Below are 24,121 nucleotides of genomic sequence, written 5' to 3'. Positions count from 1 at the left end.
TGGAATGGGGTGGTGCTTCTTTTTATGAGTAGGATTAAAAGTTGGCGGGATAATTTGTATTTGTTACATCACAAAGTATAATGGTTTTATTCTCCGGTTCAGTTGGTGGCGGTAATGCAACATTATATTGGATGCCAACCGCCGTTAAACCCCACCGAAGAAGAAGAAAGTGAACGGAAACCGGAAAGGGTCAGTGGGTCCTACAGAATCGGCGTGTTCGTTTCAAACCTGTAGTACAAGAGAGGACGAGCACGAGAAAGAATCTTCCCCGTCGAGAAACTTCAGTCTACAAATCAACATTGTACGTAGCATGTAATGTGTTTATCTAAGTATATTAAATAAAATAAGACGAAATATGATTGATATGTGAATAATTGGTCACATTAGCAAGCGGGTAACTTTAAGAGTTGGGAATCGAAATAGCTTAGTTAGCATTAGCTAGCTAACAAACTGACAATTTCGCCTAGTGAGCTAGCTAACGTTAGCTTATTAGCTAGCGAGAGCACATGAATGCATTGGGCCACACTAGCAAGTAAACGCAACATCAACGAATTTACCGTTTGTCGATACTCGATTGGATTTAGCTAGGGATTCTTATAAAGTTGGCTACTAACAAAAGCAAAGTAGCCCACTGGCCAAATTTGTAAAGATATGTTATTATATCGTTAATTTGGTTAACGTTTGTAGCCATGTTTAGCAGTAGAGTAGCTAGCTAAACTTACGAGCTAGTAACTTTGTTTAGATTACTTCTCAGTCGGTGTTAATTCTCTGCCATGTTAAATCGAATAATATATCGACTGCCTTAGTTTTATAGCGTTAGCTAACTAACCCACCTTTGTACTGCTTGGTAGTGTCGAGGCCGCATATTTGGCCTTTTTTTTTACTGCATTTGTGTGGCTGAAGCCGGGGACTGCCGTGGTGAGAAGGGTTAAATTCAGTGGCGTTGATCCGAATGGCCAATACTGTTTTTTTTCGTGACTAGTTATAGTTAGAACGTCGGAAATAATAACCATAGAGCCAACGTTAGTCGGATAGTTGTCCGGTTTGTTAAACTTCCCACTATCAGAACGTTTGTGGTGTTTAATATCCGCTGGTTACCGTTACTTGTTTTGTCCAAAGAAAGTTGTAGGGCGGCAATTGTTTCAAGTCGCCCAAGTCCAAGGATCACTAACTATATTGCAGCACACCGGCAGAAGGGAACCGGGTGTCGTGGGGGGTGGGGCAGGATTATGGCGGTTAAGCTGGGTCACGGAGATATTTTACTCCTTGTCTAAAGCAGAGCATCGCCTCGTTTTATTTGCCACAATCCGATTCCCAATTTCAACTCCAGGTCCCACAAATTTGGTGCTCTGTTTTACACAGCCTTATAGACCCGTTTCCGGGTAGAAGCAAGCTCATGCTCCGGGCAACGAGTGCAAATGGCGCTTTTTTGTTGCCCTGCTCTGGCCATGTGCATGGCTCACCTTCAGTCGCATAATGCCACTGAATTCCACATCATTAGTGAGCGAGCACATGGCGTTTAGTCTGGCGGTCTATATTTTAATCATAGAATCCCTCAATGTTCAATTTGGAAATCTGGCTGCAAGAGCATGTAGATTTTGTAGCCTGTTTCTAGCTCTACATATAAAACTATTGATTTGTTTTGTCATATATCCCAGTGCCATTCTGTGCCACATCACACGAAGCATCTGTTTATAAACCCTCATAAATTATTAAAACTATAGAAAGGTCAGTCAGCCCATCGTTACTTCCCTAATTGCACCTTATTCCCCATAGTGCACCATGTTGGTCAGACCTGTATGGGTCATGGTCAAAAGTAATGCACCAGTAAGTAATAGGGTGCCATGTATGATGCAACCCTGTCTCATTTTGGCAATGCTAATTACACTAAGTTAACTGTAGAATTCTGAGACCACAGGATATGATACACACTTAAAATGGATAACTTAATGAGGGTGTTAGTATTCATGCTGTCTGATCCAGAGGTCTCTCATACAGTCATACTCCTATACTCTCTGTCCCTGCAGACTGACTCTTCTAGTAGAACTCTCTATATCACTCCTTTTCCTTGTGTATTATCTTTTATCAGTAACGGGGACGTACATAATTCCTATATCTGTAACTTTGTGTGTGTGCTCCCCATGCAGGATGGAGTGGCAGCCGGACGAACAGGGACTCCAGCAGGTCCTCCAGCTCCTCAAGGACTCCCAGTCCCCCAACACGGCCACACAGAGAGCTGTGCAACAAGTATCCTGATGTACAGACACTGACCGGAGGGTGGGGTTAGTGGAATGGGGCCCTGTATGGCAGTGGTACTTCTGTGTGGTCCTAAGTTGGTAGAGCATTGTGCTTGCAACACCAGTATAGTTGGTTAGATTCCTGGGACCACGCATACGTAAAATATATGCACACAATACTGTAAGTCGCTTAGGATAAAAGCGCTTGCTAAATGGCATATTATTCTATGGTTATTGCATGTCGTTCAGTTTGCATTGATCTGTCTATGGGGCCTGTATTGTTAAAGTGGAGATGGTGTTATAACACAGTCACACTGACTGTCCTCCTCTCTGGATATGATGCATTCTATGTAACTCCTGACTGTTAATGATGGTGTTAGTATTCATACTGTCTGATCCAAAGGTCTCCTACAGTCAGACTTCTCTACTCTGTCTGGTCCAGAGGTCTCCTACAGTCAGACTTCTCTACTCTGTCTGGTCCTATAGATTTAGCCTTTGTTAGGATAGCATATAATCTTAACCCTCCAATCCATAACTCCCACTAGCCAATGTATTACTTACTTAAACCCTTGTCCTCATTAGGAACCATGGCTAACGCTACTTATAACAGCAGTTATTTCAAAACCGTTCATATGGTACAACCTATACAAGGGTGCGGAAACCATTTATGCAGCTTTACAATTAAACTTAGCCGATATGTGACGAAATCACAGATCCGTTGCATTCCAAACTTATGAAATAAGCGCCTCACTTAGTATTTCAACAAGTGGTATTTTTCCTCTGTCTAAATGTCACCCGTAGATTTGTGCTGCAGTGAAAGTGTACTCCTAGTTATTTGTTTGAGTTGAGCATCATGTGAGTTGTCTGTGATGTAATATTTCCCTTAACCGCGCTGTCAGAAACTTGAACAGCTCAACCAGTTCCCTGACTTCAACAACTATCTCATCTTTGTGCTCACAAGACTGAAAACTGAAGGTGAGAACCCTGTCTGTCTGAGTTTATATGTTCTAGTTGAGCATCTGGTAGCCTGAGTCGTGTTCATTAGGGCATACGTATTACTTCTGAGCTCAAAAAGTCGTTTTGGGTTTCTTTGTCTCTATCCATTCTTTGGTCAGCATGCCGTCATTATCTGCTAGCCTTGTTATTAGTGGTTCTCTAGGCTGCTACGTGTCATTTGGAATGCACGTTGCTGTGGCCTTCGTCTGCATCTCTGACATTCTTTTTTTCTTCCTCTACCCCATGACCTCATCATTCCTTCCTTCTCCCCCCGACCTCATCCTTTCCTCCCCGCACCTCATCCTCTCCTGCTCTCCCTCTCCAGATGAACCCACTCGTTCTCTGAGTGGTCTGATCCTGAAGAACAATGTGAAGGCCCACTACCAGAACTTTCCCCCGACCGTGGCTGACTTCATCAAGCAGGAATGCCTCAACAACATAGGCGACCCGTCGCCCCTCATCCGCGCCACCATCGGTGAGTCAGTGTGTGTGTGAGGTCTGGGTAGGTGGGTGGGTTAGGGTCTGGGTGAGTTGGGTCTGGGGGTGGGGCCTTGACATGCGTTAAATCTGTCTCATTGTCTCAGGTAACTGCTGTCCTTCTGTGGCTTTAATGTGGTTAATTTTTCTCACTGTCCCTCTCTTTAGTAGCTACAGTTGAAGTCGAAGTTTACATACACTTAGGTTGGAGTCATTAAAACTTGTTTTTCAACCACTCCACAAATTTCTTGTTAACAAACTATAGTTTTGGAAATTCGGTTAGGACATCTACTTTGTGCATGACACAAGTAATTTTTCCAACAATCGTTTACAGAAAGATTATTTCACTTATAATTCACTGTATCACAATTCCAGTGGGTCAGAAGTTTAAATACACTAAGTTGACTGTGCCTTTAAACAGCTTGGAAAATTCCAGAAAATTATGTAATGGCTTTAGAAGCTTCTGATAGGCTAATTGAATCATTTGAGTCAATTGGAGGTGTACCTGTGGATGTATTTCACGGCCTACCTTCAAACCCGGTGTCTCTTTGCTTGACATCATGGGAAAATCTAAAGAAATCAGCCAAGAACCCCAAATTTTTTTTTTTTTTTCTAGACCTCCACAAGTCTGGTTCATCCTTGGGAGCAAATTCCAAATGCCTGAAGGTACCACGTTCATCTGTACAAACAATAGTACGCAAGTATAAACACTATGGGACCACGCAGCCGTCATACCGCTCAGGAAGGAGATGCGTTCTGTCTCCTAGAGATGAACGTACTTTGGTGCGAAAAGTGCAAATCAATCCCAGAACCACAGCAAAGTTGTTTCCTGGGGAGGCTTGCAAGGGGGAGGCTTGCAAGCCGAAGAACACCATCCCAACCGTGAAGCACGGGGGTGGCAGCATCATGTTGTGGGGGTGCTTTGCTGCAGCAGGGACTGGTGCACTTCACTAAATAGATGGCATCATGAGGATGGATAATTGTGGATATGTTGAGGCAACATCTCAAGACATCAGTCAGGAAGTTAAAGCTTGGTTGCAAATGGGTCTTCCAAATGGACAATGACCCCAAGCATACTTCCAAAGTTGTGGCAAAACGGCTTAAGGACATTGGAGTGGCCATCACAAAGCCCTGGCCTCAATCCTATAGAAAATGTGTGGGCAGAACTGAAAAAGCGTGTGCGTGCAAGGATGCCTAAAAGCCTGACTCAGTTACACCAGCTCTGTCAGGAGGAATGGGCCAAAATTCACCCAACTTATTGTGGGAAGCTTGTGGAAGGCTACCCGAAATGTTTGACCCAAGTTAAACAATTTAAAGGCAATGCTACCAAATACTAATTGAGTGTATGTAAACTTCTGACCCACTGGGAATGTGATGAAAGAAATAATTCTCTACTATTATTCTGACATTTCACATTCTTAAAATAAAGTGGTGATCCTAACTTACCTAAGACAGGGAATTTTTACGAGGATTAAATGTCAGGAATTGTGATGTCAGGAATTTCTCTCACTCCCCTATCCTGCCCTCTGGATATGATGCATTCCTTATAACTCCTGACTGTTAATGATGGTGTTAGTATTCATACTGTCTGATCCAGAGGTCTCTCGATTCCTTAACTCTTGTACATCCCTGTTTCCCTACATCTGGTCTGACAAGACAGCATAGGTGGAAGCCTTCAGGAGGGTTTACGTTCACCTGTCCACTTCTTCCATATCAGTGGGCTCAATCGTTTTGCTTCGCCTGGTGCCCTAGATGGGTGGAGATTTCACGTAAGGACCAACAGAATGGTCTAAAATGTGTAAACTCCGCCCACCCTAGTCACTGGGCAATGCAAAATGAACGTGCTCAGTGAGAACGACAGTGTCCCCTCCAAGAGAGTATTAAGACCAAACCACCCTATGATTGTTGGTTCCTAACCTCTTTCTTCATCCCTCTCTCGCAGGTATCCTGATCACCACGATAACTTCCAAAGGGGAGCTGCAGACGTGGCCAGAGCTGCTTCCCCAGCTGTGTAACCTGCTCAACTCTGAGGACTACAACACCTGCGAGGTCAGAGCTACCTACCTACCACACACTCACATCTTTTTCTAGCCTCTCCCCCTTTCGCTTCCTCCTTTCTTTTCCATCTGTCACCCTTCATTTTTCTTTCTCATTTTTCCGTCCTCCCTTGCTTTTCTCTTTTTTCCTCATTCCGTCACCCTCTCCTTCCCCTTACCTCCCCTGTCCCCCTTTTCTTCCTTCCTTCTATCTTCATATCCCTTCTCCTCTACCTCTCCTGCCCCGCTCTCTACCCCTCCGCCACCCTCTTGACCTCCTAAGAAGTATTTTACTCTCTCTGCTAAATGTTTTCAGTAGCGTTCTCTCCACATCCCATGCCATCTGGATATGATGCAGAACACCTTGACAGTGATTGCCAGTGATGCTTGTTGTATTCATACTGTCTGATCCAGACCTGTAGCCTATTGCCTCCAATCATCCTACTTCATTCCCCTCTGTTGCTCTGAGTTTGACTCCGTCTGTCTGCGTGTGTATTCTTGATCAGGGCTCGTTTGGCGCCCTGCAGAAGATCTGCGAGGACTCGTCGGAACTGTTGGAGAGCGACGCGCTCAACCGCCCGCTCAACATCATGATCCCCAAGTTCCTGCAGTTCTTCAAGCACTGCAGCCCTAAGATCAGGTCAGTCCCAGGTCCCCTGTACCTCCAGACTATCCTGGTCCCAGATCACTTTGTGCTGTCTTGCCAACACCTATGGTCATTGTTATGCCAGTGACTATAGGTGTTGGCAAGACAGCACAAACAGATCTGGGAACAGGCTACATCCAGACTCCATTGGTTGTTTCTCTGTTCTCACTGTTGTGTCCAGTAGCGCATAGCACACCATAGCAAAACGTTTTGCACCGGATTACACATCTGTGTTCTTATTGGACCAGCTGAGGTAGTTGCGTGGAACTTTTGAGTCATTTTCAAAATGTTTTCCACCTACTATCCCACTGTTTTCAAAGACCTTCATTTGCTCCCTTTATAAAACTCTGTTACTCATGGTGCTATTCTCTCTGCTTGTAGATCTCATGCCATCGCCTGTGTGAACCAGTTCATCATCGGCAGAGCCCAGGCCCTGATGGACAACATCGACACCTTCATCGAGGTGAACATCAGGCAACGCACAACACTGTTGACCATAGAAATATAATCTAGTAGTTCTACTTCTATGGTGGTGGCGCTGAACAACACTGTTGACCATAGAAATATAATCTAGTAGTTCTACTTCTATGGTGGTGGCGCTGAACAACACTGATCTGCTCATCTGGCTGTGTTGCAGAACACCTTGACAGTGATGGTCATTGACGCTTGTTGTATTCATACTGTCTAATCCCGACTACAGCCTCTTACATGTCCATCGTCTAGACAATTGTGTGTACTGTAATCAACGGTGTTGAGCATAGCTGTGGATTCAAGACTGACATCTCTCATTTTCTTCTCTGGCCCCTCTTGGTCTCTCTCTCTTCGTGTCTCCGTCTCTCAGAGCCTGTTTGCGCTGGCTACAGACGAGGACTCTGAGGTGAGGAAGAACGTGTGCCGGGCTCTGGTCATGCTGCTGGAGGTCCGTATCGACCGGCTCATCCCTCACATGCACAGCATCATACAGGTGAGACCACCACTTCCTTATTTACTCTCCCACTGACCAGTCAGCACGTCCGACACTGTCATACCCCATCAGCCAATCCCAACCCCTGACACTGCTGTGTCTGTATCTCTCCCCCACCAGTACATGCTGCAGCGCACACAGGACCCGGATGAGAACGTTTCTCTGGAGGCCTGTGAGTTCTGGCTCACCCTGGCTGAGCAGCCCATCTGCAAGGAGGTGCTCTCTGGACACCTGGTGCAGTGAGTAATCCTAAACATACCTGTAACATACAGCATCACCTGGACGTGATGTAGAGAGAGTGGGGACGGTCAGGTCAGAGGTGTAGAGGGCAACAGAGGTTAGTCAATAGTACAGCATGTAAGAGTAACATACCCATCGAGGTCCTATACTTCCTAGTGTGTTTCATTCTGTTTACACACTGGACTGTGTTCTATTAGGTGTGATGTAAAGAGAAGAAAGAGGAACAGAATGTTGATTACAGTTCAAAGGGGTTGGCTAGCTACAGTACAGACATCTCATTATGACGTTTACCCTCTGCCCTTCCAATGCTGTCTGGATATGATGCATAACACATTAACTGTGATGGTCAGTGATGCCTGTTCTATTCATACTGTCTGATCCAGACAGCTGCAGCCCACTTGCCACATCTGACGCCGTGTAACTTCAATCAATTATTATATGGAACCAAGAAATGCAGTGTTACTGATTGACCAACAGTAGGATGACTGCTTGACTAATAGTGTCTTTTCTGTCTCCTCCTGTAGGCTCATTCCTATCCTGGTGAACGGCATGAAGTACTCTGAGATAGACATTATCCTGCTGAAGGTGAGCCTGTCTCTCTGTTCTGGGTGTGAATGATGACACCACACCTATTTCCCCCCCACCAGGGTTGTGTTCATTAGGGCACACTAGCAAAACATTTTGCAACGGGGAAACGAAAAGGACCAGTTAAGACAGTACCTCCCTGTTTCGGACCATTTGTTCAGTTGTGTGTGTGAACACGACCCAGACGTCTTTCCTCCCACCTTCCCCCTTCTCTCTCTTCTTACTGGTACTCTTGGTGTGGTGACAGCTTTATGCTTGAGACTCGACTGATGTTTGACGTATTCATACTCTCTGACCTAAGTGTTGTATCTGGTTAATGCCAGTTAATGGTGTAGCACAGTTTTTCCCTCTGCCAACTGTCCACACATTCCCAGTTCCACAACACATCACCCAGGCTAACCCACAGGGGATTTCCTCTGCCAACTGTCCACACATTCCCAGTTCCACAACACATCACCCAGGCTAACCCACAGGGGATTTCCTCTGTCAACTGTCCACACATTCCCAGTTCCACAACACATCACCCAGGCTAACCCACAGGGGATTTCCTCTGCCAACTGTCCACACATTCCCAGTTCCACAACACATCACCCAGGCTAACCCACAGGGGATTTCCTCTGTCAACTGTCCACACATTCCCAGTTCCACAACACATCACCCAGGCTAACCCACGGGGGATTTCCCCTGACAACTGTCCACACATTCCCAGTTCCACAACACATCACCCAGGCTAACCCACAGGGGATTTCCTCTGCCAACTGTCCACACATTCCCAGTTCCACAACACATCACCCAGGCTAACCCACAGGGGATTTCCTCTGTCAACTGTCCACACATTCCCAGTTCCACAACACATCACCCAGGCTAACCCACAGGGGATGTCCCCTGACAGGCACTTCTTACTCTGACTCACAGTCCTCGGTCATAGAAGCCACACAGTTAATCATTTGACTGCATTAATACCCTTCTGGCTGTTTCTGGCACTAAGCTGTGTCCATATGTCCATGGTTCAGCATGCTTTTGAGAGTGAGAATGTCTCTCCTCCTGAACTGAAACCACATTTGGCCCAAGTTATTAAATATTAGCCTGGTCCCAGATATTTTTGTGTTGTGTAGCCATCTCTTATGCATACTGTCATGTTTCACAGCACAGACCTCGGACCAGAAAAATAAAACACATAGCAATGATACATCTCTCTCTCTCTCTCTCCAGGGTGATGTGGAGGAAGACGAGGCTGTGCCGGACAGTGAGCAGGACATCAAGCCCCGCTTCCACAAGTCTCGCACCGTCACCCTGCAGCACGAGGGAGGAGAGGGCGAGGAGGGGGAGGACATCGATGAAGACGACGACGATGATGACGATACATTATCTGACTGGAACCTACGTGAGTCGGACATGACTTAAAGCGACAGTTACTGAAACCACCGCAGCCAGGGTGGAGATGCGTTAGAGAAAACAGACTGATACTGTAGATGAATGGAGCAGGAGGATTGTGTCTGCTGCAGGCTCTAAGTGAGTCTTGTCTGCGTGTGCTGGCCAAACGGCATAATATACATTTGATAGTCATTCCTGTGGGACAGTGTGTCGTCAAAAGTACTCACACCATCCTGACAGCAGTGATTGGGTTACTTCCCTGTTTGGCTGCTCTCTCCACTGTTAGTGCACTGCTCCCCAGCGTCTCATCACCAGTAGAGCTGGAGGTGCTAATTGGACAGTGTGAACCCTGAACAGCACAGCCAGAGTGGTGATTACTGGCATCAGTGACGCTCCCTGCTGCGGTCTGGAAATGGAGCGATTGGCATGTAGAGATGCACCAGAACGGTGGAAGACCACTGTTATCACAATGTCTGTATAGAAATAAAACAACATGGAAGTGTTATTCTGTATATGAGTGTTAGTTCACCTAGCCTTTACCGAAATGATATAGCTTTTTACCGGTGTCATAACTAGATTACAAGGTGGATAATTCTTAGACATTATTTTATGTAAATTGCTGTGTCATTGCTTCAGGGCTGTTGCTAGTCTCGTCAGCCGGACGCCAACATCAATGACAGTGAAGGACAGTCTGACTTGTTGTGGAGAAACCTAGAACTCCTTAAGTGGCTGGTAGCTTGTTGCTAGTGTGTGTTTGTGTTTACAGAGACTGCAGAATGACTTTGCGTTTAGCTGCTGCTGTGGAAGTGATGACATGTTCTCATCTGAACATATATGATGCTAATTAGAGATCGTTTTCTGATCCACAGCAGCATATTGGTAGGACTGGTCTCCTTGAACACCTTAAAGGAATGGGTGTACAGGCCAGCTTAGTTGGTTTATTTGGAGAATCTGTTACTGTTCAGACCTGTACAACTTGGCTTGGCCCAGATTCAGTAGTGGGAAAAGAGTATGATATTAAATGGCTAGTTCACTCTAAAACTATCTTAGTATTTTGTTCATTAGTCCACTGTTAATAAAATCCCCCAAAATTGTGCGTGTCCCTGCAGTCAAGTTTTCAACATGGAGCACTTCGGTACAGAGCAAAACTGTAAAGAAGTGTTTTGCATCATATGTTTTTGAGTGAACTATCCCTTTAATAGTTTGTCCCTCTTATCTCCCTGTAGGCAAGTGTTCGGCGGCGGCGCTGGATGTGCTGGCCAATGTGTTCCGGGACGAGCTGCTGCCTCACCTGCTGCCCCTGCTCAAGGGCCTTCTCTTCTCCCCTGACTGGGTCATCAAGGAATCTGGCATCCTGGTGCTGGGGGCCATCGCTGAGGGTAAGGACTAGGAAATCAATCACACTGTTGACACTTCACATAGATCTCCTTCTCTTGTGCAGTCTCCGTCTGTGTGTCTCCCCCTCCACACTTTGGACTCTTTCTCTCTTGACTCCATCTCTATCGGATCTCTCTGTCTGCTACTCTCTGCTCTGTTGCTCTTCTGTCTCCTGTGACGTTCAGTACACAGTGGTTCTTTCTCCTCTCTCTCCATTGAGAGTTGACTGTCCCTCTGGATATGATGCATTCTATGTAACTCCTGACTGTTAATGATGGTGTTAGTATTCATACTGTCTGATCCAGAGGTCTCCTACAATCAGACTTCTCTACTCTGTTCATTTTGCCACTTTTTTAGATTTAGTCTAGTCTTAGTCATTTTGACTAAAATATCAGTCATATTTTTGTCATTTGAATAATGATTTAGTGTAGCTGTTGTAAAAAAAAAAAAAAAGATATGGGAATAGTGGGCCATTTTAGTCCACTAAATGTCATTGTAGCCATATTTTAGTCAACACATTTTTCATGCCTCATTAACCGATAGTTAACACAAATCACTGACTTCCATGTGCACAAACATACATAGCCTTGTCCATCCAACATATCGTTCTGCATAACATCCTATCGCATGATTCTCTTCCCAATAGCCCAACTGGCAGAAGAACACATTACTCTGCAGCAGGTAAAAAAACAAGTGATTGTAGTCAGTATTTAGTCTCGTTTTCATCAACCGAAATGAAAAATAATTGTAATGAATTTTGTGTGTTTTCTGGGTCTGTTTAGTCAGTTATCGTCTCGTCGATTGCCACTGAAAAATAGGTCTGCTAGTGGAACTCTGTAATATCAGTTCCTTGCTGCGTTAAGTCAGTTCAGATTGACTTAGCAGTGGGGCTGTCGTTCCTTTTTGTCCGTGGCTGCTCTACTTTGTCCCTGTCTCGCTCTCTCCACTGTGATTTGGCTACACTTTCTCTTTCTCTCATTCTTCAGCCCTTTATGACCCCCTGTCTGTTAGTCAGTAACACACTAATATAGGCAGACAGCAGATGTTGACAGTATAGGGAGACGTGTCACTGTCCTAATGCAGAGTAGGTGTAATGCCATATATTTTCCACTGCGCTGACCCAGTTAACACGTCACTAATAGGATGTACACTAATTGGATTCCATTTGAGAGTATATTTTATATTAAAACGTATAAACACTTAAAGCCAGATGACTGGCTGTCCTTCACGTGGCTTTGTGTTGATAATAGACTTGGCCTACAATTGAGTGTTGTCAATAAAGAATTTGCCTCAGGCTAGCTAGATTCAAATTCTATCCAACTTTATCGACATGAATGTTGCCTAAGTGATACACAGATGGCAATATTCAATTGAATCTCTTCACACATACACCAGGGAAAGACAATGTGTCATGGTTAAACTGATCACTTAATATTGAGGTTTTATCTCCAATATGTGCTTTGACCTCATACCCTCCCTACTAAACTGATCCCTCCCACCCCCAATCACAAACCAAATATTAAAATAGCGTTATAGAAGGTAAAGTAAAATTCCATTCATTGTGGTGCCTTACCTCCCAGAACTCCTCCCCCACCTCATCCTGTGTCTGTGACAAAAACACTCTCTCTCCCTCCCCCCTCCAGGCTGTATGCAGGGCATGGTGCCTTACCTCCCAGAACTCCTCCCCCACCTCATCCTGTGTCTGTGACAAAAACACTCTCTCTCTCGCTCTCTCTCCCTCCAGGCTGTATGCAGGGCATGGTGCCTTACCTCCCAGAACTCCTCCCCCACCTCATCCTGTGTCTGTGACAAAAACACTCTCTCTCCCTCCCCCCTCCAGGCTGTATGCAGGGCATGGTGCCTTACCTCCCAGAACTCCTCCCCCACCTCATCCTGTGTCTGTGACAAAAACACTCTCTCTCTCTCGCTCTCTCTCCCTCCAGGCTGTATGCAGGGCATGGTGCCTTACCTCCCAGAACTCCTCCCCCACCTCATCCTGTGTCTGTGACAAAAACACTCTCTCTCCCTCCCCCCTCCAGGCTGTATGCAGGGCATGGTGCCTTACCTCCCAGAACTCCTCCCCCACCTCATCCTGTGTCTGTGACAAAAACTCTCTCTCTCTCTCTCTCCCTCCCCCCTCCAGGCTGTATGCAGGGCATGGTGCCTTACCTCCCAGAACTCCTCCCCCACCTCATCCTGTGTCTGTGACAAAAACACTCTCTCTCTCTCTCTCCCTCCCCCCTCCAGGCTGTATGCAGGGCATGGTGCCTTACCTCCCAGAACTCCTCCCCCACCTCATCCTGTGTCTGTGACAAAAACACTCTCTCTCTCGCTCTCTCTCCCTCCCCCCTCCAGGCTGTATGCAGGGCATGGTGCCCTACCTTCCGGAGCTCCTCCCCCACCTCATTGCGTGCCTGTGTGACAAGAAGGCCCTGGTGCGCTCCATCGCCTGCTGGACTCTGTCCCGCTACGCCCACTGGGTGGTCAGCCAGCCCCCAGACTCCCACCTCAAACCCCTGATGACCGAGCTGCTCAAGAGGATACTGGACGGCAACAAGAGGGTGCAGGAGGCCGCCTGCAGGTGTGTACTGTGTGGGAGGGTCCTTTTGGCATTGTCAATGTGGTTCAGCTATGACAGTCAGACCTGCCCCCCCTCCCAATTAATTAAGCTGTGCTTGACTGAGCTTGCCTGCTGTGATGGAACCAATGGAATAGTCCCAAAAGTTCAACCCTGGCACTCAAGGCAAGCTCAATTAAACGCTCAAAATGATTTGAAGGAAAACAAATACTTTGAGCCAAGTGTGTGTTCAGAGACTGCCGAATGACTGGGCATTTGACTTCTGCTGTGGAAATGATGACATGTTTCTCGCCTGAATATATGATGCTAATTTGAGATCGTTTTCTGATCCAAAGCAGAATATTGGTAGGACTGGTCTCCTAAAGGGTTGTGTATAGGCCAGCTTGGTTGTTAAAGCAGATGTTATTGTGTGTCCATTATATTAGTCCGTGTGTGTGATGTGTCCATTCTCGTACTCTGACCCTTTGGCCTTTGTCCCTCAGTGCATTTGCCACCCTGGAGGAGGAGGCGTGTACAGAGCTGGTCCCCTACCTCAGCTTCATCCTGGACACGCTGGTGTTCGCCTTCGGCAAGTACCAACACAAGAACCTGCTCATCCTCTACGACGCCATCGGAACGCTCGCCGACTCCGTAGGACATCACCTCAACCAGCCTGTGAGTCTGGATCTTCACTTAGTTAGCAAACTAGCACTTAAAAACATCAGCAAGCTGCATCAGCTTCATGGCCAACAACTCCATACTGTCTTATGATGTACAACATCCTCTGTTGTGGTGCGTTGCTGCTGTATCACAACCTCCTTGGTTACTTTTCATAGCTTCATCTTTATGGTGAAGATGGTTGCCTCTCTGCTCTCCTCTATGATGAATTCTAAACAGACATTGGACATTTGAATCACCAGTGTGGATGTATTTTACACTCTCAGGTTGTTTAGTGAGAGAAGGCACGTGTATAAATCATGTCACATGTAGGTTGTCGCTACGTCACAACCTCAACCTAGTTGGTTTACACAGGTTTCATCTTTATGGTGAAGACACAATATTACTGAACGGTATAATGACTGCCCTCTCTCCCCCTACAGGAGTACATCCAGAAGCTGATGCCTCCCCTCATTGCCAAATGGAATGAACTGAAGGACGAGGACAAGGATCTCTTTCCACTTCTGGAGGTTATACATTATTATATACATTATATACAACCATGTTTGGTGCATCACGAGGTAGATCATTCTTAGACATGATTTTGTGGTATTTGCCGTCATTGCTTTATGGCTGTTGCTAGTCTCGTGAGCCAGACACCAACAATAATGATATTCTGGTGAATGGACTTTCTGGCATGTTGGGGAAAAGCCTAGAACTCCTTAAGTGGCTGGTAGCTTGTTGCTAGTGTGTGTGTGTTTACAGAGACTGCAGAATAACTTTGCGTTTAGCTGCTGCTGTGGAAGTGATGACATGTTCTCATCTGAACATATATGATGCTAATTAGAGATCGTTTTCTGATCCACAGCAGCATATTGGTAGGACTGGTCTCCTTGACCTCTTCAGCTGACAAATAACTGGTGCCGGAGATCAGGCACTAGGTTGTTTTTATGTTGTATGTCATTTTTTATTGATTTTTTAAATGATCTTTAGCTCTTAGAGCCACTCAAAGCATACCAATGGAAACGGGTGACTGTTGTGCTTCCAATGGTCTGTATTATACTGCACATCTTACTGTACTACACATCTTAATGATGGAAGCCTTGGATAGAACAAAGACGGATATTTCACCGGATGTAGAAGTGTGAAGCGTTCGCTTGGCGTTTCCACTCACTACCAGATATGATGAGAGGAAGCCCAGTGGCCGGCCGTGGGAGAAGATGGAGCGAGATGGATTTAGTCTGACATGTTCTCATCGATGGAACATTTGATCTCCATACAGTTTTCTGTTTCTAAAACTAGAATCTGTAACAGACTGGACTGTGTTTTCCAGACTTTACCCGTTGCCAAAGTTAAACAAATGTGTGTTTAGGAGTGCAAGGGCAAATTTAGTTATTGCACACGCTCACTTCAGAGTAGGCATTCCCTCACGAAAATATGCAAATATGTACTAGAACGCGCCAATAGGATCTCACTAGCTGGTGCTTGGCGCTACCCACCTCCTTGCTTGTTCTGCCCACTATGAGTCATTTCCTCCCATTGGAAACGACAGGCTCTGGTCAATCTTGGGTTTGTAAAAAAAAATAAAAATAAAACTTGACGTCAAGATTTGATTTTGCAACCATTTTCATTGGCTCATGAGATCTAAACGGGGACTGACTGACTGACTTCTGTATCTGAACAGTTATAAATCCACTCCCTTGCCTTGACTCCTTTTGTTGATATGAAATCACAGGAACAGTAAAATAATGCTATATCTTAAAGGGAATTTTAAGAATTTGAATCTTTTTTTCAAATGACCTAGCTTTATAAATAAAAAAAATCTAATTTGTGAACTGTCCCTTTAAGGTCGGTGCAAGTGAGGGAAATGACACACTGACAGGACACCACTTTGACCTGTTGACACGCAGGCTGTATTTTTGTTGTTTCTGTCCCCCGCCCACCAAACTAACCCTGTCTCTCCCTGTGCCTCCCCAGTGTCTGTCGTCGGTGGCCACGGCCCTGCAAAGTGGCTTCCTGCCCTACTGTGAGCCTGTCTACCAGCGCTGTGTAACCCTGGTACAGAAGACCCTCGCTCAGGCCATGGTAAGAACCTATAGAGCTCGACAGCTTGTTGTTCTAAAAACTGGATATGAGTTACCTCGTGTAACTCAGTCAGTTAATGACATGACCTTTATGAATTATGAAGCTTTTTTGTGCTTGTTTTGATTACATTAATAGTTCAATTCACAAAAAGTGATGTTAGTTGAAGATTCTCATAAAACAACATGTATAAGATCTCCTAAGCCCGTGTTTACCACAGACCTTATTTTTGGCATTTATCCCCCCAAAATGATAACTTTTCCCATAGGCATTGTCCAACGAGCCATGGTGGAGTTAGTACCTACAAAAAGACAACATTACTATTGCTCTCTCTAGTACAGTTTATACGCGTTAAATCACCAGACATGCATTCAGTGAAGAACCATGTTAATGTATATCAACAACCTGTTACAAAATAAGCCAGATATAGCTAGGTTTCCTTCCAATTGGTGACCAGATTTTCATGCGCCATAAAAACATTATGTGTGTTTTCCCACCAGAGATGTTTCCATCCAATTGACTTGTTGCGTGTAGGCAGCATAGTGGTTAAAAGTGTTGGTTTGAATCGCTGAGCCGACTTGGTGAATAATCTGTCTGTGCCCTTGAGCAAGACACTTATTGCTCCTGTAAGTTGCTCTGGATAAGAGCGTCTGCTAAAGGAATAAAATGTAAACATTTAAATTAAAGGCTGTGATGACGTCGGGCACATAACTTTTGTGGTTAAATTTCCATGCACCCCCAAAAAAATAAAAAGTAAAATTCCATCGTGTTTTCAACTCTACTGATGATAAAGCCTTGCGTTACTATTTTTTTAATTAGTTTCGCTCTGTTGGCGGTAGGTGCACTTGATTCAGCAGCCCTGGTGCTGTTGGCGGTAGGTGCACTTGATTCAGCAGCCCTGGTGCTGTTGGCGGTAGGTGCACTTGATTCAGCAGCCCTGGTGCTGTTGGCGGTAGGTGCACTTGATTCAGCAGCCCTGGTGCTGTTGGCGGTAGGTGCACTTGATTCAGCAGTCCTGGTGCTGTTGGCGGTAGGTGCACTTGATTCAGCAGTCCTGGTGCTGTTGGCGGTAGGTGCACTTGATTCAGCAGCCCTGGTGCTGTTGGCGGTAGGTGCACTTGATTCAGCAGCCCTAGTGCCGGGAAGGGAAAGTGTTCCCATTTTGAACCATTTCATGTGTCTGAAGGTAGAACTCCGCCTACCCGGCAGGCCCAGAGAGCAAATCGAGTGCACCTATAGGCCTATCGCTGGCCATTAGATAGCCCAGATCACTGTCTGCAAAGTTTCTTCGAGCCATAGACTGCAAAAAGAAGCCTCCAACACAGAGCAAAGGTTTAAAACCATGACTAGAGAGACTCAGTGAGTACAGCATAAAGCTGCTGGTTTTATGAGTCAGTTCATGTTTAAGTTGTTATTCATCACTGTGAACACTTTGTTCAAAACTTTTAGAAACCAAGTGTTCCGATTAGCTTGTTCTTATTTTTCAATATCAAGGAATATTTTACTTTCTGAATTGGTGCATGAGGCAGAAATAATGCAGTGCGACTTTAGTTTGGCCATCAGCTGGAGGCAGAGCGGAGGGATGGTGAGTCGGGTGAAAGGCAGCCTCACCGCTGTTCCCTTCCCTCTGACTGACCATCAGATGCAGGCCATCAGTCCAGTAAAAAACAAACGCAAATGATGCTACCTAGCTATGCCTTACAAGTATTACAATAAGTGATATATTACCAGTGTGATCATATACCTACATTTTTTAAATATATATTTTTTTTAAATGGCAGGGTAATTCAAGCATAGCCAATATGCAGTGATAATGTATTGGGCCTATAGTCTACTGCGCGAACCTCATTGCTATAGTACTGTTTTAATTGGTTAATGTTGCTTAGGTTTTTTAAGTCAGGTATAAAAAAAAATCTGCGCTGTAGATCTCGGTTTACATTTTCAAACTGCCGTCAAGCGTCGATCATCATGTCTTAGTGGGGGGACCACATGTCATCTTGTGACTCAACCTTCACTATGATGGTTATATCAATATTTACACACGTTTTTCCACCGCCATTTCTCGCATAATACATTTTACCAAAGCAAAAAGATTCCGCCTTGTCTAGTGTCTTTTTTTTGTCCACATTTGGAAAGTCTACAGACACATTTTCTCTTTCCATCATGCCTGTCGTGACTTTTTCTTTATCCGACATGTACTTTACACGCATGAAGGTTTGGATGGAAACCTGGTTCCAGATATCAATTGTAACTTAGACTATAAACAAATGTTACTTGTCAATTTATTCTACACCACAAAGCATGAGTTAGTGTAAACTGCGTTTATTCAGCAATTTATTAAACAAATCGTACGTTTTGGCTTCATATCTTAACTGTGACCAAAAACTGACTGACTCTGTCCGTCTCCTCTCTCTCCAGATGTACAACCAGCACCCTGACCAGTACGAAGCCCCTGACAAGGACTTCATGATTGTGGCCCTGGACCTGCTGAGTGGCTTGGCCGAGGGCTTGGGGGGCAGTGTGGACCAGCTGGTGGCCCGCAGCAACATCATGACCCTGCTCTTCCAGTGCATGCAGGTACACAGGGGCCTCCAAGTGCCAACTGCCAGTGGCCATTTTGAAAATGTGAAATTAGTCAACTTGAAGGAGGATATGTTGAAGGAGTATAGCTTGTACAGTGCTGCTCTGTCGCTCGCAAAAAAATGTATGAAAGTTGATATTCTAGCTTTTGGAGTGTTAAGAAAAGTTGTTTTAACCAGATGTGTGTCTGAGTTTGAGACTAACTGTGTGTTCCTCCAGGACCCTATGCCAGAGGTGAGACAGAGCTCCTTTGCCCTGCTGGGTGACCTGACCAAGGCCTGCTTCCCTCATGTCAAACCCTGCATTGGTGAGTCAACCATAGTAGTGAAGACATTAACTGTCAATGTCATGAAAAGGTACTGGCTCTGAGGAGGTATGTGTGTTGGAGTGGCTAGTAGTTTATGTATTATTTGTATGTTGGTGTGTATACCGTTGATTGTGACTAGTTGTGTGTACTGTTTAATGAACCTGTGTGTTTGTGGGAGTGTGTGTATACCAGTGATTGTGTGACTAGTTGTATATAAACCTGTCTCTCCCCTCTAGCTGAGTTCATGCCGATCCTGGGCCTGAACCTGAACCCAGAGTTCATCTCTGTGTGTAACAACGCTACCTGGGCCATTGGCGAAATCGCCATGCAGATGGGTGAGTTACTGCTTGCTGTGTGTCCTTACTGCAGTCTTCATTTCTTACACACCCACTCTTTACCTCACAACCACTCTAAAATGTGTCTCTCACTATCTCTGCTTTTCCTCTCCCTCTAACTCTCATAATAACACACACAGACCACCAACAACCAGCCACTCCTATGATGATCTCTCTAACAGACATTCTGAACTGTTCTATGTGGAAGTTGAATGTCTGAGTGTGACTGAGGTCACACCATGGGGATGAACACACAGATGGTTATGGTGCCGCGTGTGTTATGTGTGTGATGCTAGGGTTTGGTGTGTTTTGGATGGAGCATGTAGCTAACTCTGTCCGATTTGATTCGCTGCCCTTGCTCTATAACCCATGAACTCAATGACCCTCTGTCATACGAGTGAGCCAATCTCCCTTGACTACAGTGTGCTGCAAGATGCCTGAGTGATGGGTCCTGCTACCATTGGACTCTGTAACAGTGAGGCCTGCAGGTGTGTGCAAGCATGGCAAGCCAACCAGCAGTAGTACAGTGTAGTGACATTGTGCTATAATACCTCTACAGGGAGAACTGACAAGAAGGATGAAGGAGATTGCTCAGGTGAGCTAGGGGGAACCATTGCTTAAAGATGGTGGCCATTTTGGGCATTTGGCCAGAAATCACGAGAACCTTATTTTTGTAGCAACACCACCAGATTGACTCCATCAGTAATCCATGTTGGTAGTGGTGATTTGATAGGAATGATTGTAATGACACTATAAATACTCTAAATGACAGTGAATACTTGACAGCGCTGATGTAGGAATTGATTGATTGTAGACCTGGCTTCAAATTCTATTTGAAATCATTTGAAATACTTAAGCTGTGCTTGATTGTGTTGGAAAGGAACCAATAGAAAAGTCCCTAAAGTTCAAACCCTGTCCATTTGCCGCTCCAGGCAGGCTCCAGAAAATGCTCAAAGTATCTGAAAGATTTCCAATGGTAATTGAACCCATGTATGGCGAGCAATGCCATAATTTCCAGCTGGTTGATTGTGGTGTTTTCCTTGGTGCCTGTAGGATCAGACATGCAACCCTATGTTGGGCTGGTCCTCAACAACCTGGTGGAGATCATCAACAGACCTAACACACCCAAGACCCTCCTGGAGAATACAGGTACGGTACTCACACAGACACGCATGCTTAAACCCCCCACCCCCATAGACAAAACCAGTATTTAGGCTCCAGACCACTCCTATGATGATCTCTCTAACAGACATTCGAAATCTGAAATATTCTATGTGGAAGTTAAAGGTCTGAGTGTGACTGACACTTCTGACACTGAAGTGATTGTTCTAAACCCTGTTGTTATGGCCCGGTAGTTATTGCCACATAAATCATCACTCCTGTGTTTCACTTGGGACAGCCATTACGATCGGCAGGCTGGGCTACGTGTGTCCACAGGAGGTGTCTCCCATGCTGCAACAGTTTATCAGACCCTGGTGCACATCGTTGAGGAACATCAGGGACAATGAGGAGAAAGACTCTGCGTTCCGTGGAATCTGCATGATGATTGGAGTCAACCCCGCTGGAGTGGTTCAGGTGAGGGGGGGGGGGGCTTCTGAACGCTGTTCCACACAGGAAAATGTATTTACTGGGGCCAGGACTTGTTATATTTTTATTCCCTGAGTGTGTTGCCTCTCTGCTCTTGTCTATGATGAACTCTAAAAAGACATTCGAAATCTGAATAACTAGTGTGGATGTAATTTAGACTCTGAGATAACTTGTGAGAGAAGGCACATTGTATTCAACCTAGCGCGTTTGGTGTCATTGAAGGATGATTAGATGCTAAATGAGCGATAAGGGAATGTGGATGAATGTTGGATGATGAGGATGTTGCTGTCTCTTCAGGACTTCATCTTCTTCTGTGATGCTGTGGCCTCCTGGGTTAGTCCTAAGGACGATCTGAGAGACATGTTCTACAAGGTAGGCACTCGGGAGATATGAACCCCAACAAATCTCACCCATATGTTTGATCCTCAGAATACAAAGGTTCTAGACTGTTGGGTTCTAAGTCGACCTAGTGCTCCTCTTTCTCCACCGCCTGTGATGATCTTTCTAGACATTCGAAATCTGAACAAATCTTGTGGATATTTTAGACTCTGAGACGTGTGGTGCTAAGAAAACAAAAGAGAGCCAGCTTTGCCAGTCGTTGAAGTCCTCTGACCCTATACCTCACCTTGATTTACAAGCTTTGTTGTTTTTGTAGATCCTCCATGGCTTCAAGGACCAGGTGGGCGAGGAGAACTGGCAGCAGTTCTCAGAACAATTCCCCCCTCTACTGAAGGAGAGGCTGTCGGCCTGCTATGGCGTGTAGTTCCCCTCGCCGACACAGGACACGCCTGTCAGGTATTGACTCACTTTAGGTAGAACTGATCTAGGATCAGCTTCTCTTCCCCAAATCCTAATGTTACGTTTAGTCCATGTTCTCTCTGTTCACCTGAATAAATAAAAACATTGTTTCTTCTCTCTCCTCTTCCTATTCCCTCTCCTCTTCTTATTCGCTCCTCTTCCTCCTCTCTCCCCCTTTCTCCCCTCTCCAGGTTTAATCTACGGGAGGGTTACTGGGGGAACTCATCCATCTGTGTTACTGCACTGCCCTGATCGTGGGGGCAGGAGGAGAGGGACTGGCCCTGGCTCCTGTCCATTCAGACTACAAGTCCCACGACCCTGTGTGTCTCTGTGAGGGTGGGTGGGAGGGAGGGTTACTGGGAGGGAAACTGGGGAGAAAGCCTCTGGATTTCAAACGCCAAACTTAAATCCGACGACATACTCCAATGTAACCAAAGCCACAGGGTTCTGTAAGAGGGAGGGAGGGTAGGATAAGCATATGCAGGGGTCGGCTGCGAACGGCCCTAAATCCATTCGATAACTCTTTAGATACCAAGGTTAGAGGAGAGCTGGGTTGGGAGGGCGGGCGGGGTGGCAGCAACCCCGGAATAAGTCAATTAAGGAGAAATCTAAAAACCAGCCCAGGAGCCACATTTTAAAAACACAACTCACATAATATGTAGACTGGCACACTTAGACTTAGTTCAGGAAGGGAAGGTAGTTGCCCTGGCCCGAACGACCAATCGGTGCACAAGCACTTTGCATAAATTCTACAATAGTCATTTGATAATCTATACAAAGGCTGTGGGCGGGATACCGAAGTAGCGCTAATGTTTTATAATAGCTTCCCGAAGGCTAGCCTCAGAGGGGAAAGCATGAAATGCTTTTCAACGTAATATAACGGGGAGAGTTCTAGAAGAGTAATTTGCACCTTTACTACTCAAGCGTTCATAGACAGTACAATACCATACCTGTTCATATTGGGACTTCTCTATTAAACACGGGTATATTTAGACAGTTTTTCTTCCTTTTCCCATGTTTGCTGAATTCATTTTACGTTTTGAAATTTCTTTTTTCCCCCTCTAAGATAAATACTAATTTAAATGTATTCTTTTTTTTTCTTTCATAGTTTTTACTACAACAGACACAGACAATCCTTCCAGGAATCATTTTACTGTAGTGCTGACAGGTCATTTTTCCAATAAGGGATTGATTGGTTTGCATGGCAATGATAACCTCTTAAGTGACGTGTGTGCGTATCTCATTGTTACAAGTAGATTTTTACATTTAGAAACAATGGTAGTCAGCTTATCATTCTAAGGTAACAACACCAGGTTATTTAGCCACCCCCATCGTACTTATTCTATGACCAGTCCTCCCCGTCGCCAGACCTAACAAACAGGATGGGTGGGTTTCTATAGTGTCGAGATCCAGCGATGCCATAGTTCAGAGACGCAAGATTCAATCGATCTTATAGAAGATGGAAGAATCACATCCCTGCAACCAGTTATACTGCAGTAAAAATCATAATCCGTTTTGCTGCTACTTTTGTTTTTATAGTATTTACGATGGACTAGAGCATTAAGGCTTCAGGAAGAACTTTAGAATAAATCAGTTGCTGGTTCTAATTGATATTATGCACTTTTTTTTTACGGCTGTTATGGCTTGCTGAAGTAAGACACGATATAAATAAGATATTGTATAAGCAATGGTCAAAATGAGAATTTTAGGTTAAGGCTAACACTGCCGTTCATATGCTTGGTTTAAAAGTAAGGCATGCAATCAGATGGATGAAATAGATTTAAAGGGTAAGGAGAGGACCATAGATTTAAAGGGTCAATCAGCATTTTGAACAATACCAAACGGCTAATCCCCCACTGATTTGGTTAACAGCTGAGGGATGAAGCTGGAGAAATGCAACGACTCTCAACCTCATGGACACCGGGACTGACTGTCCATGATATCTAGATTATCGTTTTAACCATTTTTTGACGCTATACAGTGTTTGTATACATTTTTATTAACAAACAGGACTAAACAAGCTTAATTTGGGTTCTGATGGTGTTTGACAGTTGAGCTAAACGCATTAGGCATATGTTATATTCAAGAATCAATGGGTATGATTTAATTTGAAAGCCCTTTTAAAGGGGAAGGACTGACAGACATCAAGTATTTTGGATCAAATGTACTTCCCACCAGTGTTTCCAGACAGTCCAACAGAAAATTTACCAGCCTTTTCTATGTGAGCAGAATGATGAGTATGTAGGGGAGAATGCAATGAGTCCACGAAGATGGAAAAAGACCTTG

General features: G+C 45.0%; 1 protein-coding gene and 5 non-coding genes across 9 annotated transcripts; all 6 read left to right on the top strand.

Annotated features, from left to right (window-relative positions):
• Positions 1-188: 188 nt before the first annotated feature.
• On the top strand, positions 189-22,164 carry LOC120042045 (transportin-2). Of its 4 annotated transcripts, XM_038986939.1 has the most exons (25): positions 189-301; positions 2,148-2,247; positions 3,137-3,212; positions 3,559-3,708; positions 5,653-5,759; positions 6,253-6,386; positions 6,774-6,855; positions 7,234-7,356; positions 7,477-7,595; positions 8,121-8,181; positions 9,394-9,565; positions 10,782-10,934; positions 13,288-13,513; positions 13,993-14,164; positions 14,590-14,676; positions 16,124-16,231; positions 18,647-18,805; positions 19,028-19,115; positions 19,352-19,450; positions 20,010-20,045; positions 20,504-20,599; positions 20,850-21,025; positions 21,335-21,409; positions 21,693-21,832; positions 22,027-22,164. In XM_038986939.1, exons 2-24 carry the CDS (start codon positions 2,149-2,151, stop codon positions 21,798-21,800), a joined length of 2,706 nt encoding a protein of 901 aa, XP_038842867.1. In that variant the 5' UTR covers positions 189-301; position 2,148; the 3' UTR covers positions 21,801-21,832; positions 22,027-22,164. The 4 variants fall into 4 exon arrangements, with proteins under 4 accessions (XP_038842867.1, XP_038842868.1, XP_038842869.1 ...); XM_038986940.1 differs by lacking the exon at positions 20,010-20,045; XM_038986941.1 differs by lacking the exons at positions 20,504-20,599; positions 20,850-21,025; positions 21,335-21,409; positions 21,693-21,832; positions 22,027-22,164 and having other exon boundaries at positions 19,873-20,045.
• Positions 2,568-2,638, top strand: LOC120042052. The gene has a single exon (XR_005476007.1). It is a non-coding gene; the product is annotated as a small nucleolar RNA SNORD41 (small nucleolar RNA).
• On the top strand, positions 5,237-5,307 carry LOC120042051. The gene has a single exon (XR_005476006.1). It is a non-coding gene; the product is annotated as a small nucleolar RNA SNORD41 (small nucleolar RNA).
• LOC120042053 lies at positions 6,090-6,160 on the top strand. Its single transcript, XR_005476008.1, has one exon. It is a non-coding gene; the product is annotated as a small nucleolar RNA SNORD41 (small nucleolar RNA).
• LOC120042054 lies at positions 7,909-7,979 on the top strand. The gene has a single exon (XR_005476009.1). It is a non-coding gene; the product is annotated as a small nucleolar RNA SNORD41 (small nucleolar RNA).
• LOC120042050 lies at positions 11,167-11,237 on the top strand. Its single transcript, XR_005476005.1, has one exon. It is a non-coding gene; the product is annotated as a small nucleolar RNA SNORD41 (small nucleolar RNA).
• Positions 22,165-24,121: the final 1,957 nt, after the last annotated feature.

Source organism: Salvelinus namaycush, unplaced genomic scaffold (genome assembly GCF_016432855.1).
Source record: "Salvelinus namaycush isolate Seneca unplaced genomic scaffold, SaNama_1.0 Scaffold607, whole genome shotgun sequence".
NCBI classification, from domain to species: domain Eukaryota; kingdom Metazoa; phylum Chordata; class Actinopteri; order Salmoniformes; family Salmonidae; genus Salvelinus; species Salvelinus namaycush.
The sequence above is the reverse complement of the archived record's forward strand: the minus strand, read 5'-3'. Positions and strand labels throughout refer to the sequence as shown.